Source organism: Tachypleus tridentatus, chromosome 9 (assembly GCF_004210375.1).
Source record: "Tachypleus tridentatus isolate NWPU-2018 chromosome 9, ASM421037v1, whole genome shotgun sequence".
NCBI lineage: Eukaryota > Metazoa > Arthropoda > Merostomata > Xiphosura > Limulidae > Tachypleus > Tachypleus tridentatus.
The window spans coordinates 4,503,263-4,527,900 of NC_134833.1; the positions used below are offsets into that span (position 1 = coordinate 4,503,263).

The 24,638-nt window shown below is 34.5% G+C and overlaps 1 protein-coding gene across 5 annotated transcripts in view; it reads right to left on the minus strand.

Annotated features, from left to right (window-relative positions):
- Nucleotides 1-24,638, minus strand: part of LOC143224692 (uncharacterized) — a 33,978-nt gene that overhangs the window by 3,159 nt on the left and 6,181 nt on the right. The window contains exons 3-14 of one of the 5 annotated variants that reach the window (XM_076452883.1): nucleotides 20,517-20,588; nucleotides 20,170-20,324; nucleotides 17,818-17,953; nucleotides 17,087-17,160; nucleotides 14,429-14,573; nucleotides 10,908-11,034; nucleotides 9,998-10,150; nucleotides 9,278-9,430; nucleotides 8,573-8,725; nucleotides 7,371-7,502; nucleotides 6,907-7,069; nucleotides 1,674-1,846 (exon numbers count right to left, since the gene is read on the minus strand). In XM_076452883.1, the coding sequence (XP_076308998.1) occupies nucleotides 1,674-1,846; nucleotides 6,907-7,069; nucleotides 7,371-7,502; nucleotides 8,573-8,725; nucleotides 9,278-9,430; nucleotides 9,998-10,150; nucleotides 10,908-11,034; nucleotides 14,429-14,549 (1,175 nt within the window). In that variant the 5' untranslated portion in view covers nucleotides 14,550-14,573; nucleotides 17,087-17,160; nucleotides 17,818-17,953; nucleotides 20,170-20,324; nucleotides 20,517-20,588. Of the gene's footprint in view, nucleotides 1-1,673; nucleotides 1,847-6,888; nucleotides 7,070-7,370; nucleotides 7,503-8,572; nucleotides 8,726-9,277; nucleotides 9,431-9,997; nucleotides 10,151-10,907; nucleotides 11,035-14,428; nucleotides 14,574-17,086; nucleotides 17,161-17,817; nucleotides 17,954-20,169; nucleotides 20,325-20,516; nucleotides 20,589-24,638 lie in introns of those variants that run through there. The other 4 variants (XM_076452881.1, XM_076452886.1, XM_076452885.1 and 1 more) reach the window with 4 other exon arrangements.

Here is a 24,638-nt window from a genome sequence, read left to right on the forward strand (position 1 = left end):
TGATCATGAACCATATATACCTAGCCATACACTGTAATACAAAACTGTGCATGATACAGCTTTACAAAGGCAAATTAAAACTGACCATGAACCACATACCTAGACCTTGGGGTATACAAAATACATTACACGTGTGGTACCATTTTATCAAGACAAAACATAAAATATATATCTAGACCCAGAAGTGCATGTTACCATGCACACACATTACTACGTTTCAAAATACATTTTCAAAAAACCATAATGAAGTTTCTAATAAATATCTTCATAATTAGTCAAAAATCCTTGAAGACCATATTTAAAGAAAGATCTTTTAAACAGATTCTAGAAATTTATTTAATAACATAAATGAGAAGTTTCATACTTCATTAACAGAGCGCTTCCCTCAGTTATTTACAACAGTGAAATAAGTTCTACTCTAAAGTAACCTTTCATTTTCAAATTTGTATAATCATTTCTTAATGGACTTTCATAAACTATTTTCCCATAGACTAATAATTTTGTCAAAGAATAATCATATCACAGGAGAGCTTGTCTACTGATATAGGAAACATTCTGAATCAATAAACACATGTAGATAATACCCATGGAAAACAACCTGTCTCCTGATATGGGAAACATTCTGAATCAATAAACACATGTAGATAATAACCATGGAAAACTACCTGTCTACTGATATGGGAAACATTCTGAATCAATAAACACATGTAGATAATAACCATGGAAAACTACCTGTCTGGTGATATGGGAAACATTCTGAATCAATAAACACATGTAGATAATACCCATGGAAAACTACCTGTCTACTGATATGGGAAACATTCTGAATTAATAAACACATGTAGATAATAACCATGGAAAACCACCTGTCTACTGATATGGGAAACATTCTGAATCAATAAACATGTAGATAATAACCATGGAAAACTACCTGTCTACTGATATGGGAAACATTCTGAATCAATAAACACATGTAGATAATAACCATGGAAAACTACCTGTCTACTGATATGGGAAACATTCTGAATTAATAAACACATGTAGATAATAACCATGGAAAACCACCTGTCTACTGATATGGGAAACATTCTGAATCAATAAACATGTAGATAATAACCATGGAAAACTACCTGTCTACTGATATGGGAAACATTCTGAATCAATAAATACATGTAGATAATAACCATGGAAAACTACCTGTCTACTGATATGGGAAACATTCTGAATCAATAAATACATGTAGATAATAACCATGGAAAACTACCTGTCTACTGATATGGGAAACATTCTGAATTAATAAATACATGTAGATAATAACCATGGAAAAGTACCTGTCTACTGATATAGGAAACATTGTAAATACACACAAAAATAATAACCACATTAAAGAACTTATATACTGATTCAGAAAATCTGTGTATCAATAACAACACACAAAGATAATAACCATTATCATATGAATAATTACACACTAATTCAATAAAAGTGGGTGCTAAAACAGTACCACCATTGTACAGAAAATTAACTTGTCTGTTATTAGACAATTATGTACAACTTGGAAGAGTAGACAATTTGAAAATAAAGAAGTATTATTTAAACACATTCTAATTAGCTGTATAAATGTTCAGATCCCTGATTTAAAAAAATTTTTTAAAAATAAAATTCAACCATACCTAGAAAACCTGTTATCAAAAACTAAAATGTAAACACCAGGGCACCTTGCCACCAGATGGCCTTCTACAGGATGCTGGTTTGCTTTAATTTTGGTTGATTTCAGTAAACAGCGTAATTCTACGTCTTTACTCACATCTCCAGCCTCTTTAAAGGCAACTGAGAAGGGAATACTCTAAAAAATAAACACCAAGAGGTAAAACACCATTTAACACACATGCAATCTGATGACTGTGTAATAACATTTACTTCAGGTATGATCTTTAGCAATGTTATGAAACAATATTTAGACTATTAATGTAGATCTATAGTAATAACCTCACATGCCAAATTTTGAACATAAGGTGTAGTTTTTATACTGTCATATAAATAATTAACTACAACTTACATGTACAGGAGAACTGTATGCATCATACATTCAAATCTTGTCACATAATGTTACAAAGATTTAGAGTTGTAGGAGAAATGTACCTACAGTCCAAACCTTACTACAGAATGTCCCAAGCTAAAATCTGCAGAAGAATTGTGTGTACATTCATGTCTTGTTACAGAATGTTACATCACTCTGCAGACTAAGCAAACATTATATTCACTTCTGAATTTCAGTTATGCTGAAAATTAGTAAGAGTCTGTACAAACTGCCATCACATGGACAGTCTCATACATATCAAAATGTTGACTAAACACTAGATTCAGATATAAATACAAAGGAAGAATTTGCAGCTCTCCTTCAAAACCACCTTCCCCTACAGTTGATTGTACCCAGTCAAATCACCCACTGTTCCCAGTTTCATTAATTTTCACTGCATCAAACTTCTGTAAAAGCCAGAAATTGATATTAAACCACACATTCCAATGCAGGGAGATGTCAACTGACAAAACTAAGTTTAAACACTGTACTTTCAGTTTCTTCAGTCACATCAGAAGTTGTGAATTTTCAATAGCTTTGTATCCTTTTTTGTTATCTTCTTAATGGAACCAAAAGAGCAATAGTTTTCTGAATCAAAAACAGCAGAGTTGCAAAGAAGATTCATGAGACTATGTATAAGCTCTGAAATGGGAAGTGCAGAAAGCCCCAGTGCAGAGTCGAAGCCCGTGATGATGAATGGGGTCTAGTATCTTTAAACTCAAGGTCCTGGCATAACCATAGACCAGTGATCCATAGTCGAGTTTTGATCGAATAAGAGCATGATGTATCTTTAGCATAGAATATCGATCAACTATCCAAGTGGTAGTGGAGAGAGCACAGAGGATGTTCAGTGCTCTTGTACATTTGATCCGTACATACTTGATGTGTGGTATGAAGGTCAGCTTATGCTCAAAGATAAGCCCTAAAGAACTGTCTCAGGGACCACAGGTAGCACAACTTCCCTGATACCGAGACAAGGATAAGGGTGAATAACCCATTAGTGGCAAAAGAGCATGCAAACGGTTTTAGAGAGAAAAAAGTTAAAGCCATTTGCTGTGGGTTACTTCAGTAAACAACTGAGGGCAGTCTGTAGCTGCCACTCAAAATACTTCATGTCAGACAACTGACATGTGAAAGTCATCGACGTAGAGCCCGTTTGCAACAGTGAGAGGGAGTTGTTCAGTGATGGCATTAATCTTTATACTGAAAAGTGTTACACTCAAAACACAACCCTGAGGGACTCAAAGTTCCTGCAGAGAAGAACAGGAAAGTGTCGAACACACACAAACTTGGAATCTCCTGACCATTAAAAAATTTTCAATAAAAATGGGCAAATAGCCACATAACCCATACATATGGAGGTCTTGCAAAATCCCATACCTCAATGTTGTATCATAAGCCTTTGCAATGTCGAAGAATATTGATACAAAACGTTGTTGGAGAAAAGCTTCTCTGATTGATGTTTTAAGTTGAATCAGGTGGTCCATGGTGGAGCACTGTCGTCAGAATCCACACAGGGTGGCTGAGAGGAGGTTGTTTGATTCAAAGAACCAAACAAGACTGAGCATTAACCATCCTCTCTAAGGTAATACAGAGACAGCTCTTCAAAGCAACTGGGTGATAGTTTGAAGGAATCTTGGGATCCTTCCCAAGCTTAGAGAAAGGTAGGATAATAGCTTGGTGTCAGGCATCAGGAAAAACATTCTCCTGCCAGATCTGGTTAAAAACAATCAGAAGAATAGCAAGAGAAACAGGAGAGAGATGGTACAGCATTTCATATTGGAAATCATCAGGTCCAACTGATGTACTGCCAGACCAATGAAGGGCCACCAGTGTAAAGGGGCGATTATAGTCACAGAAATAACCAGCTAGAAAGAAAAGAAGAGATCACTCTGCCAAAGTCTTGATGGCTAAGAAGGAGGAGAATGAAACAGAAGTGCTAGATATACCTGGCAAAAGCTTTCACTGAGTGTATCAGTGATGATTCAAGTATCAGCTACTTCCTGGCCATCAGAGAGCAAGATTCTTGTACCCTATGACATTAGAACTGGTGGTAAAAGATATGCTGGTTGTCAACTTAATCCAAGATACCTTCTGGCTTTGATGTCTCATCCACCCAGCATGTGCATGAACCTGCTGGAAAGCGATGCAATGCGAGAGTGTGGGATACCTACGAAAAGTATCTCGGGCCCGTTTTTGAGACTTCCGTGCTATGTGGCAGGCAGGACTCCACCATGGATGAAAATATCGTGGAAAACATGTCACGATTTTAGAAATACACTGAGCAGCTTCTTGTATAATACAGTCAGTTACTGCTGCCACATTGTCTTTTGATGGCTTACAGACAATGGCAGGATCAAGTTATGCAAGAGCAATGAACGAGAGCCAGTTTGCTTGATCCAGCTTCCATCTGGGCATACAGGTCAGGTGGCATCAACCACGACCAGTCTCTCTCAAAATTATCACTGCATCTTAGATTATTGTCAACCCTCCAAGAAAAATGGGAGGATAGTGAAGAGGAACAAACTGAGAGGTCAACAGCAGTAAAGGACTGACTAGGTGCATGGAAATAAGTAGAAGAAAAGTATTGAAAGAGAAAGGTTGTGATCAGGAAGCATATGCTCTATGGAGTGACCCTTCCTATCAATATCAGCACATCCTCGGAAGGGATGATGTCCACTAGAGTACCCCATGATTAAAAAGGGAGAGGTAGAAACTGTTCAATGACAGCATCAAAGTTTAATTGATCATAGGTCTCTCCAGGCAAAAGGTAGAGAGAACAAACAGTGATGTTTCCTGTAAGGAAAGACATAAGGAAGGTAGGAAGCAATCAGTGTTTTCACGTCATCCAGATTACAACATAAACCACTATGGTTCCACTGTATCAAGGTGGCCATTTTTATTTATGTGTAGGCTAATTGGATGGAGAAACCCTCTGTTTACTACCACATCTTTTTTTGATGTCTTTATTCGAGGGAGGTCTATCAATCTCCATGGATCCTGCTTTGGGTCGATTGGGTAGGTCTTTGCTGCTAGAAGAGTACTCCAGCAACTGAGGATATGAATGAATAATCATTTTGCATCTTGGAGTGGTAGAAGAAGGTGTATCCAAGGAAATGCCTGTACCTGGAACCAAAAAAAGTAGATCTTGGGGTTCGTTGGAATGCATGTAAGGGACAGAGTTGGGAGTTGAAGTTGATTCATCTACTTTTATAACCATGGAGGTCAAAAGTCTTTTCATTTATTTTAAGAACGATTCTTTTGGAGGCACTGTAGTAGTGGAATGAAGTGCAGCAGCATACGTCAGAGATTAAGTGGTTGACAGCAACTTTCAAGCCTGAGGATAATTAATGTTATGAATCATTTTCAAATGCTGCACATCTTTTTATTCAAACAATTTAGACCAAGAACGAAAGTAGGATGGGTGAGAGCCATTGCAATTGATGCAATGAGGGTCTGTTTCATACTCATAGGTATCATGGTCCTTACCACAGCAACGAGCACACGTCAAGGAACCACGACATGATGTCTTTGAGTGACCGAACTGCTGACACTGGAAACATCGGAGGGTTTGAAATGTATGGATGTACCCTGCAATTAAGATAACGTGTCTTAATGGTGGCAGGTGGACGTGGAGATGTAAACGTCAGAATGAAGACACTTGTTGGCATCACAATTCCATCTTTGCGAGTGGAATTATGCCTCATTGCAAAAAACTCCTTGGGTGGAGAAACCAGCAAAAATCTTTAACTCGGGAATGTTCTTCAAACCCCTCTCAACAATAACTCCTCCTGATGAATTCAAAGTAGCATGAGAGTTACCTCAATGCGTATATCCCAAATTGCCTTTGAATGCAAGAGGAGTTCACTGTATTGGGTTGTGGATATTTCCACCAATATGTCACCAGATCGAAGCTTCTTTGCTGACTTTGAAGAACCAGCAAGTACCTCTAGTCCCTTCTCAATGGAAAAGGGAGACATTTGCCATAGAGGTTTGTCTGAAAGAGAATGTAGTATAGAAAATGAAGAAAAGGTGTTACAGATGTTGAAGATTGATGCTCAGGTTGTTTAATTATGGACTATTTTTCCACTATTTTATTTACGTTTTTATAAGGAGAATCCATAATAATAAAAAAAAGGAATATTTCAATGCCCACCAACCCCACCCTCCAATGAGCCCTATGAGGGGAAGCACTACAACGTCAAATAAGAACACTGAAGCAACGCCAGGGTTGCATGAGCACTATACCCAAAGACCAGCATCAGATGTAATGTCCACAACACCCAAGGTTACCCATCTACAGGAATTCAAGGCCAAAGTAGTGTGTTAGGGTTGGATCCCTCAACCACCAGGATCCTCTCCTCCCCTTCATGGGTCACCACACACGGCAAACACGTGAGTTGATGTTTAGTTCCCAAAGGAGGTCCCCTCACCATGTACAGGAATCCACACCCGAAGGGATGAATGACGTTTGTGGTATAGATTAGCTAAGAAGCTAGTTTAAGAGCCTGCATTATTCTACTGTATAAACATTTGGAGAATATTTTAAGACTTCATTCTTCAAAATGTTATCTCTGCTGACTCCACATCATTTAACACTCATTATCCAGAGAAAACATTGCCACAGTTTCCTGGAACTACGAGATTATTAAGTAGCATTACAATGTCAAACACACACTTGTTAAAATATAATTCTGATAGTACCATAGCACACACATATATAGCAACGAGTCACCGCAAATCAACCTTACACATAGCAACAAGTCACCACAAATCAACCTTATATATAGCACTTTTTGTAACATTACATTTGACAATTTATGTACTTTTGCTTCTGATGAGATTTCCCAAGACAGTGTAACACCTGGCTCCTCAAGCAATACTGGTAATCCATAACTACAGCCAGCATTTACCCAAACCTCTCCAGAACTTCCATCTGATCCACAGTTTTCGATATCCTCAATTGTGCATGGAACATTCATGTGCATTCTACATAAAAAAAAAAAACATTACCCAGTTGGAATGAAATATTTCAATACATCTATAAAACCTAATATATACATACAAAAACAGATAAATGAAAAGGGTTACAATATTTACAATAAATGTTTCATAACTGATTTATTTGAAAAGTAGTTCTTATAACAAATTGCAAGAAGTGAAATATTCTGAGTCAAGATATCAATTTTTATCCAATATTAACTTTCTGAGGTACATTACGTTGTTTACAAACAGAAAATCTGAAATACAGTTTAAGTGGCTTTATTCTTGAGTTAACATTAAATAGCACCTTGGTTTTGATTCACTTGAATGCTCTAGAAAAGTATTGTATGGACTGGAAGCAGACAGTGACCGACAAATCTCTCCATCACTGATGACAGCAAAATCTTCACTTGCATCCTCAATAACATCATTCTGTAACCTATAGTTTGAATTAAATAAGGTTTTAAATATTAAACCATTTTAACTTCTTGAAACCACTGCTATAATACAGTATTATTTAATCCTCACTATGCCAGCTTTATTACACCTATATGTAGACCAAAGGAAGAACTACATTTTATAAATTTATGATTTAAAACAGTTTTTTCTTCAATTTTTCATTTTGTATCATATTACATGTTTTAATTTCATATGTTTACTTTCTATACAACTAACTGTTTTTTCTTCAATTTTTCATTTCCTGTCATATTGCATGTTTTAATTTCATGTTTACTTTCTATACAACTTTACCTGTTTTTCCTTCAAATTTTCATTTCCTGTCATATTACGTTTTAATTTCATATGTTTACTTTCTAGACGACTTTAACTGTTTTTCTCCTTCAAATTTTCATTTCATATGAAAGTGTTTACAGCTTGGTTATTTTACCATCATTATTATGTTTACTTTGTTTTTCTGGTAACCTGGTTGTTGGATTTTGCCTTTTGAAAAAAAAAAGTTTAAAAGTTTTAATTTTCTAAGGTAATTCAGTAATTGAATGCCTTTATTGCAAAATAAAGCACACACACAAACCCATCTGAGAACAGTCATGGAAGGTAAATCACAGAGAAACACTCCTTTCTAGAACTGAGGAAATAAGTTTAAAGTACTTTAAATGAAATTTACAATACAGATAAATATACCCTGTGGTGAATTACATATAGCGTTACATTATGTTGCTACTGGTTTTGAAGGGTCTGTAGGTAGTAATTGATTCTTCTGTGTTACTATGTTTAACTACATTATACATATTTTAATAACTGATAGATGGGTTCATATACATTTTTACTGCCCTTTACAGTAAAGGGCAGTCTGTTGCTACTAACTTTGAATAGTCTGTAGGTACTAATTTAATCTTCTGAGTTACTATGTTTAACTACATTATACATATGTTAATAACTGATAGATGGGTTTATATACATTTTTACTGCCCCCATTTTAATAACAAAACATTAATATCCTCTACAAGTTCTTAACAATAACTGCTTATATCTGTTTACAGCTAAACTTACTTATTGTCTTTGTCTCCATTACTCATTAAAGGATGCTCTGTAGTGGCATTCAACATCTGTTGCTCCTGAACACTTGCAGGTAGTGGTAAGGATGTTAGAACATCTGATATGATTTTACTTTGTTTTTCTGGTAACCTGGTTGCTGGATTTTGCCTTATTGAAAAATAAAAAGTTTTTAATTTTCTAAAGTAATTAAATGCCTTTATTGCAAAACATAAGCACACACACAAACCCATCTGAGAACAGTCATGGAAGATAAATCACAGAGAAACACTCCTTTCTAGAACTGAGGAAATATTAGTTAAAAGTACTTTAAAGCAAATTTACAATACAGATAAATATACCCTGTGGTGAATTAAATATAGCGTTACATTCTGTTGCTACTAATTTTGAAGAGTCTGAAGGTCCTTATTCATTCTTCTGAGTTACTATGTTTAACTACATTATACAAATGTTAATAACTGATAGATGGGTTCATACACATTTTCACTGCCCCTTTTACAATCTGTTGCTACTAGTTTTGAAGAGTCTGTAGATACTAATTTAATCTTCTGTGTTACTTTGTTTATCTACATTATACAAATGTTAATAACTAATAGAAGGGCTTATATACACTTTTACTGCCCCCATTTTAATAACAAAACATTAATATCCTCTACAAGTTCTTAACAATAACTGCTTATATCTGTTTACAGCTAAACTTACTTATTGTCTTTGTCTCCATTACTCATTAAAGGATGCTCTGTAGTGGCATTCGACATCTGTTGCTCCTGAACACTTGCAGGTAGTGGTAAGGATGTTAGAACATCTGATATGATTTTACTTTGTTTTTCTGGTAACCTGGTTGCTGGATTTTGCCTTATTGAAAAATAAAAAGTTTAAAAGTTTTTAATTTTCTAAAGTAATTGAATAATTAAATGCCTTTATTGCAAAACATAAGCACACACAGAAACCCATCTGACAACAGTCATGGAAGATAAATCACAGAGAAACACTCCTTTCTAGAACTGAGGAAATAAGTTTAAATTACTTTAAATGAAATTTACAATACAGATAAATATACCCTGTGGTGAATTACATATAGCGTTACATTATGTTGCTACTGGTTTTAAAGAGTCTGAAGGTCCTTATTCATTCTTCTGAGTTACTATGTTTAACTACATTATGCATATGTTAATAACCAAAAGATGGGTTCATATACATTTTCACTGCCCCTTTTTACAATCTGTTACTTCTAGTTTTGAAGAGTCTGTAGGTACTAATTGATTCTTCTGCGTTAATATGTTTAACTACATTATACAAATGTTAATAACTGATAGATGGATTTATATACATTTTTACTGCCCCCATTTTAATAACAAAACATTAATAACCTCTACAAGTTCTTAACAATAACTGCTTATATCTGTTTACAGCTAAACTTACTTATTGTCTTTGTCTCCATTACTCATTAAAGGATGCTCTGTAGTGGCATTCGACATCTGTTGCTCCTGAACACTTGCAGGTAGTGGTAAGGATGTTAGAACATCTGATATGATTTGACTTTGTTTTTCTGGTAACCTGGTTGCTGGATTTTGCCTTATTGAAAAATAAAAAGTTTAAAAGTTTTTAATTTTCTAAAGTAATTGAGTAATTAAATGCCTTTATTGCAAAACATAAGCACACACACAAACCCATCTGAGAACAGTCATGGAAGATAAATCACAGAGAAACACTCCTTTCTAGAACTGAGGAAATAAGTTTAAATTACTTTAAATGAAATTTACAATACAGATAAATATACCCTGTGGTGAATTAAATATAGCATTATATTATGTTGCTACTGGTTTTGAAGGGTCTGTAGGTACTAATTCATTCTTCTGCATTACTATGTTTAACTATATTATTCATATGTTAATAACTAAAAGATGGGTTCATATACATTTTCACTGCCCCCTTTACATTCTGTTGCTACTAGTTTTGAAGAGTCTGTAGGTCCTTATTCATTCTTCTGAGTTACTATGTTCAACTACATTATACAAATGTTAATAACTGATAGATGGGTTCATACACATTTTTACTGCCCTTTACATTCTGTTGGTACTAGTTTTGAAGAATCTGTAGGTACTAATTTAATATTCTGTGTTACTATGTTTAACTACATTATACAAACTACTTTTGAAGAGTCTGTAGATACTAATTTAATCTTCTGTGTTACTATGTTTAACTACATTAGACATATGTTAATAACTGATAGATGGGTTCATATACATTTTTACTTCCCCCTTTTAATAACAAAACACTAATATGCTCTACAAGTTGTGAACAGGTTATATCTGTTTACAGCAAAACCTACTTATTGTCTTTGTCTCCACTACTCATTAAAGGATGCTCTGTAGTGGCATTTGACATCTGTTGCTGCTGATCACTTGCAGGTAGTGGTAAGGATGTTACAACATCTGATACGATGGGGTTAGAGGTTTCTAAAATACAACCAAAGTAAATTGTGAGATCTAAATACTTACATCTGGTTATTCCAAGTAACCTACAAAATGATCAAACAAGTTTTTCTGCAATAAGAAAATGTAAAAAATGAAACTAAAAATAACACAAACCAGTTAATATTTAGTCAACATTCCTTAGGTTTCAGTATTGTTTCACATCGATGTTATAAGCTTTCAAATGAGCTTGTACAGATATTCCTAAGTGATTGCCTGTTATCCTTGAGTACTTCAAAAAGTTTATCTTCCATGTTTAGCTTGTGGTCTTTCATTAATTGGTGTATCACAGCCTATACATTTTCAATCAGATTGATATCGTGTGATTGCCCTCACCAAACCATAGCATTGATTGTCTTATTTCTAGCTTTCAACGACTCCATAACTACAGAGAAACTTGTTTGATCCTTTTGTGGACTAACTGAATTAATAATATCTAAGAAACTACAGAAGGAATAACATTTTTTATGAGAATATGTAACTAAAATCATGAAAAGTTTGGGTAGTTACAAAAGCTAAATGTTAAAATTAGGATTTGAGATATTTGAACAGATTTCATCAAGGTGTTTTAAATACATATAGTTTTACATATTTCTGTGTTACCTAATGAAAGACAAACAATGTTTTCAAAAGGGGCCACTTTTGTCCACCCTCTGTAGTTAATTCTCACAGCATTTAGAAATTCATCTGCCTTAAACAGTTTTGTCAGAAAACTAATTAAACTGTAGTTGTTTCTTTATTGTATACTAAAAAGATTATCACATGCAAGCTTTTATCCTGAGATACAGAAAGACAATGTGAACAGCCAATTTTACATAGAATATATTACAAAGTGAAATAAGTTGTATTAACATTTAATCTAGACTATAATATAAAGTGAAACAGAACAAACTGTACAAACATGAACAACTTATTCCATACAGAATATATGTATTTTGTAATCTAGACTATAATATAAAGTGAAACAGAACAAACTGTACAAACAAGAACAACTTATTCCACACAGAATATATGTATTTTGTAATCTAGACTATAATATAAAGTGAAACAGAACAAACTGTACAAACATGAACAACTTATTCCACACAGAATATATGTATTTTGTAATCTAGAGTATAATATAAAGTGAAACAGAACAAACTGTACAAACATGAACAACTTATTCCACACAGAATATGTATTTTGTAATCTAGAGTATAATATAAAGTGAAACAGAACAAACTGTACAAAAAAGAACAACTTATTCCACACAGAATATATGTATTTTGTAATCTAGAGTATAATATAAAGTGAAACAGAACAAACTGTACAAACAAGAACAACTTATTCCACACAGAATATATGTATTTTGTAATCTAGAGTATAATATAAAGTGAAACAGAACAAACAGTACAAACAACTTATTCCACACAGAATATGTATTTTGTAATCTAGAGTATAATATAAAGTGAAACAGAACAAACTATACAAACATGAACAACTTATTCCACACAGAATATGTATTTTGTAATCTAGAGTATAATTTAAAGTGAAACAGAACATACTGTACAAACATGAACAGCTTATTCCACACAGAATATATGTATTTTGTAATGTAGAGTACACTTTAATGTGAAAAAGAACAAACTGTACAAACATGAACAGCTAATTTCATACAGAATATATGTATTTTGTAATCTAGAATATAATTTAAAGTGAAAAAGTACAAACTGTACTAATATTAACAGCTAGTTTCATACAGGATACATTAAAGTGATATAAGTTGTATTAACATGAATACCTAATGGTATTCCAGTGTATATTTTCCAATACTACATTCTGTAGTAACCCTAACTGAATCATAGAACATCCTTCAAGTGTTCAGTGCACACCTACATACAAAATGTTAATAATGTATCAAATAAATACACTTATGTACTACATGACTGAATACAAAAATAAACTTTCTGATAAACAATAAAAAATTTTTATACATCTTCCAAAAAACAGTCAACAAGTAACAGAAAATGTCACAACAGAGAATGATAAAAATATATCAAACTGTAGGTTTTTCTTTAAGTAAAAACTATTTACTATTGAGTAAGTTTGATCTATATTTTATGCAACTTAAACATTTCCACTATCCAAAAACTAAAATCAAGGTATGTCAGAGACACTGGACAGAACTAATGTTATTCCAAAGCATATGTTACAAAATGACACATTGTATTAATAATGAATAGCTATATGGCTCAATATACTAGATCAAAACTACTTTTTACATGAAATCAGCAAGTCAGGTAACAACTAGAGCCAATACAAAGTAGAACATTCATCACTTTTTGACACATTTTATAGGTAGTATAATACCACTTAAAACTGATTGTCAGATCATAAAGACTTGATCAGAAAGACTTTTATTGTAATTAGTGTTCCAACAATGGTAAGTAAAGTGCAGGGTCTTTTAAGATCAGAATCCATGAAGAGTAGCAGTAGATAAACAATGGACAAGAACCAACAGCTAATATCACTCATAACTTAAAAGGAGGTAAAAAAAGTTGTCCTACAAATTACACTATGTAAGAAAATTTTTACTTTTTTCTTGTTCCTGGGCAAAAGTGTTTTTCCCAATTGCTTATGCCTAAAGAAAATGGAAAAAACCTATTTTTCTTTTCAAACTTTGCTTTTGTGAACCTGGGTAATGAAATTTTCAAAGTTACCCATTTTCCAGAACATTTCAGAAAGATTCAGTGCTGAGTAGCTGATAGAGAATTTTCTCAAACTTTCTATAGTAATACATACACACACACACACAGGAGCTCACCATTTCAGTTTAGTTCTAGCTGCCTAAGTGAACACAAACCTATCTGATTTTATTAGAGACTGCGTCAAGAAGCTGCAAGCATTCTCTAGATGCATTCTGCTATGTATGTGACTAATTTATTCAGACAAGAGTGAAAAAGTACTCTGTGACAGCATCTGCTAAATGTGTGAAGCCAAAAAGGCATATTTTGGCATGCCTGTCGGGGATCAAGACAAACCCTAAAACACCTTATTTTACCTGTAAAAAAACTCTAGAAGGAAAGATGGACAATTTTTGCTTGCTTAAATAGTAAGATTTTATATTATACAAATTTTAGACCTTTTAAAATTTAAATATTTTTTAATTATTTGTTTTTCAAATTTTCAATAGTATAGAAAAATATCACAAAATTATTTGCATGAACCTCTTACACATTAGTTGTGGATGAAATAAATTTATTCTTCATAATAATTTTATTTTGCTCTTTTGCAGGATGGTAGAGAAGGAAAAGAGAGCCATGAAGTTCACTATTCCAAGAATCTATACAAATATTTACTATTCATCTCTTTCTTTATATAATAAAATCAAGATACTAACCTGTACTCACTTTACACTCAAGCAATGGAGAGAGACTATCATCTTCACTATCTTCTTCATGGCAAGGTAAGGAGAACTTAAATTTACATCCAACTCTAACTGAAGATGTTGTACATAACATTCATTACAAACACGAGCCCTTTGACTAGAAAATTAAAATAAATATGATATTGAATCATTGGTAATTTTCAGACACAAACAGAAAAACTATTCCAATAAAAGTTCAATACATTAAAATAAAACTTCAGCAAGAAGTTTTGTTAACAATATTTAAAAGTGTTCACACGGACGGATACAGCCGCCTTGTTAGTGTTCACACGGACGGATACAGCCGGCCTTGTTAGTGTTCACACGGCCGGATACAGCCGCCTTGTTAGTATTCACACGGACGGATACAGCCGCCTTGTTAGTGTTCACACGGACGGATACAGCCGGCCTTGTTAGTGTTCACACGGACGGATACAGCCGGCCTTGTTGAGTATTCACAGGGCGGATACACCGGCCTTGTTAGTTCACACACGGATACCCGCCTTGTTAGTGTTCACACGGACGGATACAGCGGCCTTGTTAGTATTCACACGGACGGATACAGCCGGCCTTGTTAGTATTCACGGGCGGATACAGCCGGCCTTGTTAGTGTTCACACGGCGGATACAGCGGCCTTGTTAGTGTTCACCGGGCGGATACAGCCGGCCTTGTTAGTGTTCACGGACGGATACAGCCGGCCTTGTTAGTGTTCACACGGGCGGATACAGCCGGCCTTGTTAGTGTTCACGCGGACGGATACAGCCGGCCTTGTTAGTGTTCACACGGCGGATACAACCCGGCCTTGTTAGTGTTCACACAGGGCGGATACAGCCGGCCTTGTTAGTGTTCACACGGACGGATACAGCCGGCCTTGTTAGTGTTCACACGGACGGATACAGCCGGCCTTGTTAGTGTTCACACGGACGGATACAGCCGGCCTTGTTAGTGTTCACACGGACGGATACAGCCGGCCTTGTTAGTGTTCACACGGACAAATACACAGCCGGTCTTGTTAGTGTTCACACGGACGGATACAGCCGGTCTTGTTAGTGTTCACACGGACAAATACACAGTCGGTCTTGTTAGTGTTCACACGGACAAATACACAGTCTTGTTAGTGTTCACACGGACAAATACACAGTCTTGTTAGTGTTCACACGGACAAATACACAGTCTTGTTAGTGTTCACACAGACGAATGCAACTAGTCTTGTTAGTGTTCACACAGAGCGAATACAACTAGTCTTGTTAACAAAGTGTTCACACAGAAGGATACAGACAGTCTTGTTAGTGTTCACACAGAAGGATACAGACAGTCTTGTTAGTGTTCACACAGACAAATACAACTAGTCTTGTTAACAAAGTGTTCACACAGATGGATACAGCTAGGTATCAATTTAAGAACTAATCCATACTGTTAAATAATAATCACAACTTAGAATGTGGACTATCTTGTAGAAATTGCCATGTAGTTATTCACAAGCTAGATATTTTAATAACAAAGTCTGACTTGCTTAAAATTAAACTGTAAATATTACATATAAACAAGATCCTAGTAACATAAGCAACAAAAGTGGTGACTACTGAACTGGACTATATAATCAACTACCTACAAACAGCAGTAACAACTTTCACATAACCTGATTAATCAAGTTTCTGATGGTTACATTTTCAATTATTTCATCAAGTGATGAACTACTAAAAGTTATAATTCAGCTGGTTGTTATAAAATTGAGGTTTTAGACTGTTTGATTATTTCAACTATCCAAGTAATTGAAATGTTTGTTGCTAAGAAGCCACATAATAGGTTATTTGTATTATACACAATTTCAACTTTCGTTTAAGATGTTTTTCACTTCATGTTTGTTCAGCTTTAATGATTCAGGTTGGGGATCTCAGATTTGATTCCCAGTTGCAAAATTGCTCATCCACTCTTTCTTATGGTAAAAATTACTAATGTAAATTGCAGACTAGAGAAAATCATAGTGTCACTAAGTTATTTTTAAATCTTGAAATGCAGGGCAGAAAGCAACTTGCTGATAGTACCCACTATCAACTTATTTTATTTTTGAACTAAGGATTAGAAGGAAAGAAACTGACTGGAAGAACCCTCACAAACTTATTTTTCTTTTTCAACTACTGATTAAAAGAAAAGAAACTGACTGCCAACACCTACCAACAACTAATTTTTTTTAAACTAATAATTAGATAGAAAGCAACTGACTGGTAGCACCTACCACCAACTTACTTTTTCACCTTTTTGAAATACTTCATTAGACAGAAAGAATCTGATTGTAGTACCCGCCACCAACTTATTTTTTATCTTTCTGAAGTACTAATGAATGTTCAAACTTACAAAATCAATAAAAGATACACAGTTCAATGAAATTAACAAACTGCATTTTTGGATTAAAAATAAAATCAATATTTGAGTTGTAATGAAACCATCTGATTGGATTATAAAAACTTAGCTTCTGCTGTAGTATTATGAGAATTCCTTTACCCTAAAGTTTAGTGAAATCACGGTAACCTGAGGAGTTCGGCCTTATGTGGGCTCAGCTGATACATTTCACAAACCTGAATAAAATATGTAGTACATGACTGCATGGTTAGCGCACAATTAAAACATTACCTGCTTGCTGTTGTCATCATCCAGTTGTTGGCACAGATGTGACAAAAAATACGCCCACAAAGACGACAGTGATGCTGTCAAAAGTGAAACAAAGTCTGATAAATAAAAATACAACCACAAATGCACCAATGATGCTGTAGACACTACAACCTTATAGGTAGAAACATAGCCTCCCAAGGCAACAAAAAAAGGTTATATGAAAATTAGTGTAAGGTTACTTATTTAACACAACTTTTATATTCTCAGCTGTATACTTTGCATACTGAACCTACTTAAGAGATAACACAAAGTCTTCTAATACAAGTTACAGAAACACTACATGTTTGTATCTAGGAGCAGTGTGTTGCATTAAGATTACAATTTTTAAAACTACAAACATTTGAAATGAGTATCTAATACAGAAAGTTACCATTAAAAACTGCACTACACTGCTATGAACCTTGGAAATACTCCACACTACTTCTTGATAATGAGAAACCCACTTGAAGTAAAAATGTATTCTCAAGACAGTTGGTATGGATATTTTAATTAAAACAGAGAACATTTCAACCTTCTTAGGTCATCTTCAGGTCAAAACATTGTCCTGTATTTTATTTTAATTAGTTTTAATACCCATATATCAGCTGTCTTGAGAATATATTTTTACTACAAACCATTATTAAATATTCTATTCATAAACCACGCTACAAGTTATCTATTTGTGCTTCATTAATATAACACTTTTAATATACCTTCCTCACTGTGAGGGAGAAAGCTGTTTTACATCCTAAACAGTTTGGCACTTCCTGATCTGCCATCCACCGATCTGTTGCTTGGACACATTGCAAGTGTAAATGGTAGGCTTTCTTCCATAGCAAGTCTTTTTCTCTAAAGTATTATACAAACCATATCAAGTTAAACCTTTCTAGGGTCCAAAAAATAGACCATCTTTGAATACCTATAGTGTAATGTAAATCTTATTTAAGTTCTCTATTACAGAGCCGTGAATAAATAAAGATAACACAGTCATTGTCTGTTTAAATTCAAACCTCTGGAAGATAATTACAGTATATAAACCATCCTTTCAAAGTCATAAATGAATAACTCAAGAGTAAAATAAAACTCATAAGTAGAATTGTTTCTTTTAGAATTTCATGCAAAGTTACACAAGGGCTATCTGCACTAGCCGTCCATAATGTAGCACTGTAAGGCAGCTAGTCATCACCACCCACAGCCAATTCTTGAACTACTCTTACCAATGCATAGTGGGGATGGCCATAACATTATAACACCCCCACACCTGAAATGGCAAGCATGTTTGGTGTAACAAGAATTCAAATCTGCGATCTTCAGATTACGAGTTGAGGGCCTTAACCACCTGGCTATGCTGGACCAAAAGTAGAATTACCTGAGTTACAATGTATATCTGGTAACAAACGACTTTGCCTTCTAATTTTGTCAAAGAAAAATATTCAGTAATTCACTGCTACGGAAAATACAGACAGCAGATTAACCCTTTCATGACAGTCAAAGGTCATGTCATTGCATTTGTTGACTTGCATTTCAAATTTTATTTAACTACTACTTTATGAATTTATGTAAATCAGTTTGGAGTCAAACTGTAGGTTATAATTCAAACTTTAATATTATATATGGGTTACTTTCTGAATTTAATAGTAAATATTGAAAAACATTTTAAATATCGATTTTAGTAAGTTCCATGGTATGTTGAAAGCAGCTCTGTTTAAAATTAGATGTTTGTGGTGTCAGAATGCTAAGTCTGTAGTTTTCATATAAATTAGGAACTCAAATTACCAACATTATGAAGATATAAAATTAGAACCTCGTATTTTTTTAGTTTGGTGAGATGTTTTATGTAGTGAATCATATATGGTGGCACTGATCCATATTTTGAAACGGTCCCTTATACACACTTATTTCAATACTTGACATGTGAATAACCACTCAACAGCTTAGAATATCCCCAGAGTAGTTTTAATCGTAAAAATACTACAACAATATCGATGAGATAAGTGATGTTTGCTCAAAGTTTCATATTTTTTAAAACCTAAATAAATCTTAGTTACTAAGCTTGATAGATTATAATGGAAGTTTATGGTATCACTGTAGTTATTTATTTAGTTTTTTGGTTAATCGAGTGTACATATAAACCCTAAAAATTGTTTCATATCTTCCTTGTTCAAAATTTTAAAGGATTTAGTAACCTATATCCAGCAACAACCTAACACAAAGGTCACAGTGATGAGAGATAATTGTTTGCTCTGCTTCTTGATTTACTGTTTTATGTTTTGAGAAAAATACATTTAATAATTTATTTCTAAATAGCAATACATATATATATATATATATATAGTAATTGAATGTGTCTGTATATTACAAAACACTAGTCCACTAAAACACAATAGCGTCAGTTTTATATTACTGGATCCAAACGCATACCACCAAAATTATGTAGCATTAGCTAGGCATGACTAGAAAGCCAATAAAATAATAGATATAAATGTACATATACAGCATTATGAGACTTAAGCTACTTAAACATTTGCATTTTTTGCATTATGAAATGTAGTCAAACACAACACAATTTATATATTTATTTACTGATTTTTTATTATGTTTATGAGATTGATCAAGTGACAGATCCCACACAGTTAAAAGTATAGAAAATAACAAAATATGAAATCTTACTGAAAACAAATGTATTTAGAAGATCTTAGAGATTGAGATATTTGGAGCAAGTAATTTTTTTAATTGTAACATGAAATCACTTTGCATTCAGACTAGTTTTCACGAATATTTAGCAAAACGTTTTCATTAAAAACCTGATTTTTTTGTGTGCAATATACTTGTTATCTTTACTCAATGTAAACCAAATTTTGCAAAGATACACATGCTGTATCAAACGTTATAGTGCAAATACTTAGCATTACACAAGTGTGTAGATGCACTTGTGTATATTACAAACTTGTAGCAAAAGGGTTAAATCATTTACAAAATACCTAACAACAAATTACTTCAACTTTGGTTTTTCAACAGATTTTAAAGCTGTTGAGTTAATGAACTTGCTCAGTTAATTAACTTACTTAGTTAATTTAAACAGTTTCTCTGTCATAAGCTCATTATCTCCCCTCAATTGTAAAAGTTCACTAACAGTGTTTTCCAGTTGTGATTTTTGTTCTTCTAGTATTGAAAGAAATATCTTTGAAGTCTCCTTTTCACCATCAAGTTCTTTTGTTAGCTGCAAGAACAAAAATTACATTTCAATTTCCATATACAAAAGATAATGTTGCAATGAAATAGCTAAGTTTAGTACAAGTCAATATTTGTTTTTCTATTTGTAATACACATTTAAAAATCTTTTCTTAAATATCTAATGCACAATACAACTTCTCACAAGTTTTTTTATTTACATGATACATTAATAACCTACCCTTTTCACTTCCTCATTCAATGTCATGCACTCTTCTTCTCTTGTAGATAATGTAATACTGAGCTCCTCCAACTAAAAAAAAAAAAAATAGTAATTTGTATTTGTCATCATCGTACTAAAGTCTAATAGCTCTAAATTTCTCAAACACTTGTTCTTTTTACAATTCCAACTTTACACACAAACAAATTCAGGTCTGTCTAGAAGTTGTTCAAGGTGTAAACATAATACTTGGGAAACAAAGAATAAATGCCATTCTTCATTTAGAACTATTTAGTGTGTAAACCCGAGCCACAGGAACGTAAGGTGGTTTGGATCATCTAGAAAAGTTTAGTGTGTACACCACAGCCATAGGAAGGTTAGGTGTCATTATTAAATTATAAAAGTTTAGTGTGTACACCACAGCCACAGGAAGGTTAGGTGTCATTATTAATTTAGACAAGTTTAGTGTGTACACCACAGCCACAGGAAGGTTAGGTGTCATTGTTCATTTAGACAAGTTTAGTGTGTACACCACAGCCACAGGAAGGTTAGGTGTCATTATTAATTTATAAAAGTTTAGTGTGTACACCACAGCCACAGGAAGGTTAGGTGTCATTATTAATTTATAAAAGTTTAGTGTGTACACCACAGCCACAGGAAGGTTAGGTGTCATTGTTAATTTAGAAAAGTTTAGTGTGTACACCACAGCCACAGGAAGGTTAGGTGTCATTGTTAATTTAGAAAAGTTTAGTGTGTACACCACAGCCACAGGAAGGTTAAATGTCATTGTTAATTTAGAAAAGTTTAGTGTGTACACCACAGCCACAGGAAGGTTAGATGTCATTGTTCATTTAGACAAGTTTAGTGTGTACACCACAGCCACAGGAAGGTTAGATGTCATTGTTCATTTAGACATGTTTAGTGTGTACACCACAGCCACAGGAAGGTTAGATGTCATTGTTCATTTAGAAAAGTTTAGTGTGTACACCACAGCCACAGGAAGGTTAGATGTCATTGTTCATTTAGAAAAGTTTAGTGTGTACACCACAGCCATAGGAAGGTTAGATGTCATTGTTCATTTAGAAAAGTTTAGTGTGTACACCACAGCCACAGGAAGGTTAGGTGTCATTATTAATTTAGAAAAGTTTAGTGTGTACACCACAGCCACAGGAAGGTTAGATGTCATTGTTCATTTAGACAAGTTTAGTGTGTACACCACAGCCACAGGAAGGTTAGGTGTCATTATTAATTTAGAAAAGTTTAGTGTGTACACCACAGCCACAGGAAGGTTAGGTGTCATTATTAATTTATAAAAGTTTAGTGTGTACACCACAGCCACAGGAAGGTTAGGTGTCATTATTAATTTATAAAAGTTTAGTGTGTACACCACAGCCACAGGAAGGTTAGGTGTCATTGTTAATTTAGACAAGTTTAGTGTGTACACCACAGCCACAGGAAGGTTAGGTGTCATTGTTAATTTAGAAAAGTTTAGTGTGTACACCACAGCCACAGGAAGATTAGGTGTCATTGTTAATTTAGAAAAGTTTAGTGTGTACACCACAGCCACAGGAAGATTAGATGTCATTGTTCATTTAGAAAAGTTTAGTGTGTACACCACAGCCACAGGAAGGTTAGATGTCATTGTTCATTTAGACAAGTTTAGTGTGTAGACCACAGCCACAGGAAGGTTAGATGTCATTGTTCATTTAGAAAAGTTTAGTGTGTACACCACAGCCACAGGAAGGTTAGATGTCATTGTTCATTTAGAAAGTTTAGTGTGTACACCACAGCCACAGGAAGGTTAGATGTCATTGTTCATTTAGAAAGTTTAGTGTGTACACCACAGCCACAGGAAGGTTAGATGTCATTGTTCATTTAGAAAAGTTTAGTGTGTACACCACAGCCACAGGAAGGTTAGATGTCATTGTTCATTTAGAAAAGTTTAGTGTGTACACCACAGCCACAGGAAGGTTAGATGTCATTGTTAATTTAGACAAGTTTAGTGTGTACACCACAGCCACAGGAAGGTTAGATGTCATTGTTCATTTAGACAAGTTTAGTGTGTACACCACAGCCACAGGAAGGTTAGATGTCATTGTTCATTTAGAAAAGTTTAGTGTGTACACCACAGCCACAGGAAGGTTAGATGTCATTGTTCATTTAGAAAAGTTTAGTGTGTACACCACAGCCACAGGAAGGTTAGATGTCATTGTTCATTTAGAAAAGTTTAGTGTGTACACCACAGCCACAGGAAGGTTAGATGTCATTGTTCATTTAGAAAAGTTTAGTGTGTACACCACAGCCACAGGAAGGTTAGATGTCATTGTTCATTTAGAAAAGTTTAGTGTGTACACCACAGCCACAGGAAGGTTAGATGTCATTGTTCATTTAGAAAAGTTTAGTGTGTACACCACAGCCACAGGAAGGTTAGATGTCATTGTTCATTTAGACAAGTTTAGTGTGTACACCACAGCCACAGGAAGGTTAGATGTCATTGTTCATTTAGACAAGTTTAGTGTGTACACCACAGCCACAGGAAGGTTAGGTGTCATTGTTAATTTAGACAAGTTTAGTGTGTATTGTTCACCACAGCCACAGGAAGGTTAGATGTCATTGTTCATTTAGAAAAGTTTAGTGTGTAGACCACAGCCACAGGAAGGTTAGATGTCATTGTTCTTTAGACAAGTTTAGTGTGTTCACCACAGCCACAGGAAGGTTAGGTGTCATTGTTAATTTAGACAAGTTTAGTGTGTACACCACAGCCACAGGAAGGTTAGATGTCATTGTTCATTTAGAAAAGTTTACACCACAGCCACAGGAAGGTTAGTGTCATTGTTCATTTAGAAAAGTTTAGCCACAGGAAGGTTAGATGTCATTGTTCATTTAGAAAAGTTTAGTGTGTACACCACAGCCACAGGAAGGTTAGATGTCATTGTTCATTTAGAAAAGTTTAGTGTGTACACCACAGCCACAGGAAGGTTAGATGTCATTGTTCATTTAGAAAAGTTTAGTGTGTACACCACAGCCACAGGAAGGTTAGATGTCATTGTTCATTTAGACAAGTTTAGTGTGTACACCACAGCCACAGGAAGGTTAGATGTCATTGTTCATTTAGACAAGTTTAGTGTGTACACCACAGCCACAGGAAGGTTAGATGTCATTGTTCATTTAGAAAAGTTTAGTGTGTACAGGAAGGTTAGACCACAGCCACAGGAAGGTTAGATGTCATTGTTCATTTAGAAAAGTTTAGTGTGTACACCACAGCCACAGGAAGGTTAGATGTCATTGTTCATTTAGAAAAGTTTAGTGTGTACACCACAGCCACAGGAAGGTTAGATGTCATTGTTCATTTAGAAAAGTTTAGTGTGTACACCACAGCCACAGGAAGGTTAGATGTCATTGTTCATTTAGACAGGAAGGTTAGATGTCAGTTCATTTAGAAAAGTTTAGTGTACACCACAGCCACAGGAAGGTTAGATGTCATTGTTCATTTAGAAAAGTTTAGTGTGTAGACCACAGCCACAGGAAGGTTAGATGTCATTGTTCATTTAGAAAAGTTTAGTGTGTAGACCACAGCCACAGGAAGGTTAGATGTCATTGTTCATTTAGAAAAGTTTAGTGTGTAGACCACAGCCACAGGAAGGTTAGATGTCATTGTTCATTTAGAAAAGTTTAGTGTGTACACCACAGCCACAGGAAGGTTAGATGTCATTGTTCTTTAGACAAGTTTAGTGTGTACACCACAGCCACAGGAAGATTGGTTGTTTGCTTTAGTGTTTTCTGGCACAAACCAGCTGGGCTATCTGCACCAAATATCCAGTAAAAAGGTAAAAGGAAATTAAGGTAAAACAAAACAAGGTTAAAAAATAAATAAATAAATGGCATAAAACCAATGTTTACATCTAGTCTACAACGTCAAGAGCAAAACTACAGTAATTCAAGTTGTAAAGAACTTTCTGTAGCATGACTGTAATAACCATAATTAGCCAGCAAGAATAACAGGTAAGTACAAAAACCACTGTCAGTCACCTGAAGTTGGCCTTTCCAGTTCTGGTTTCAAGTTACTTAATGTTACGATCAGTTTCTAATTTCAAATTGAACTAGATGAACTGTGATTTTTAAAAAGAGAGCCACATTTAAAAG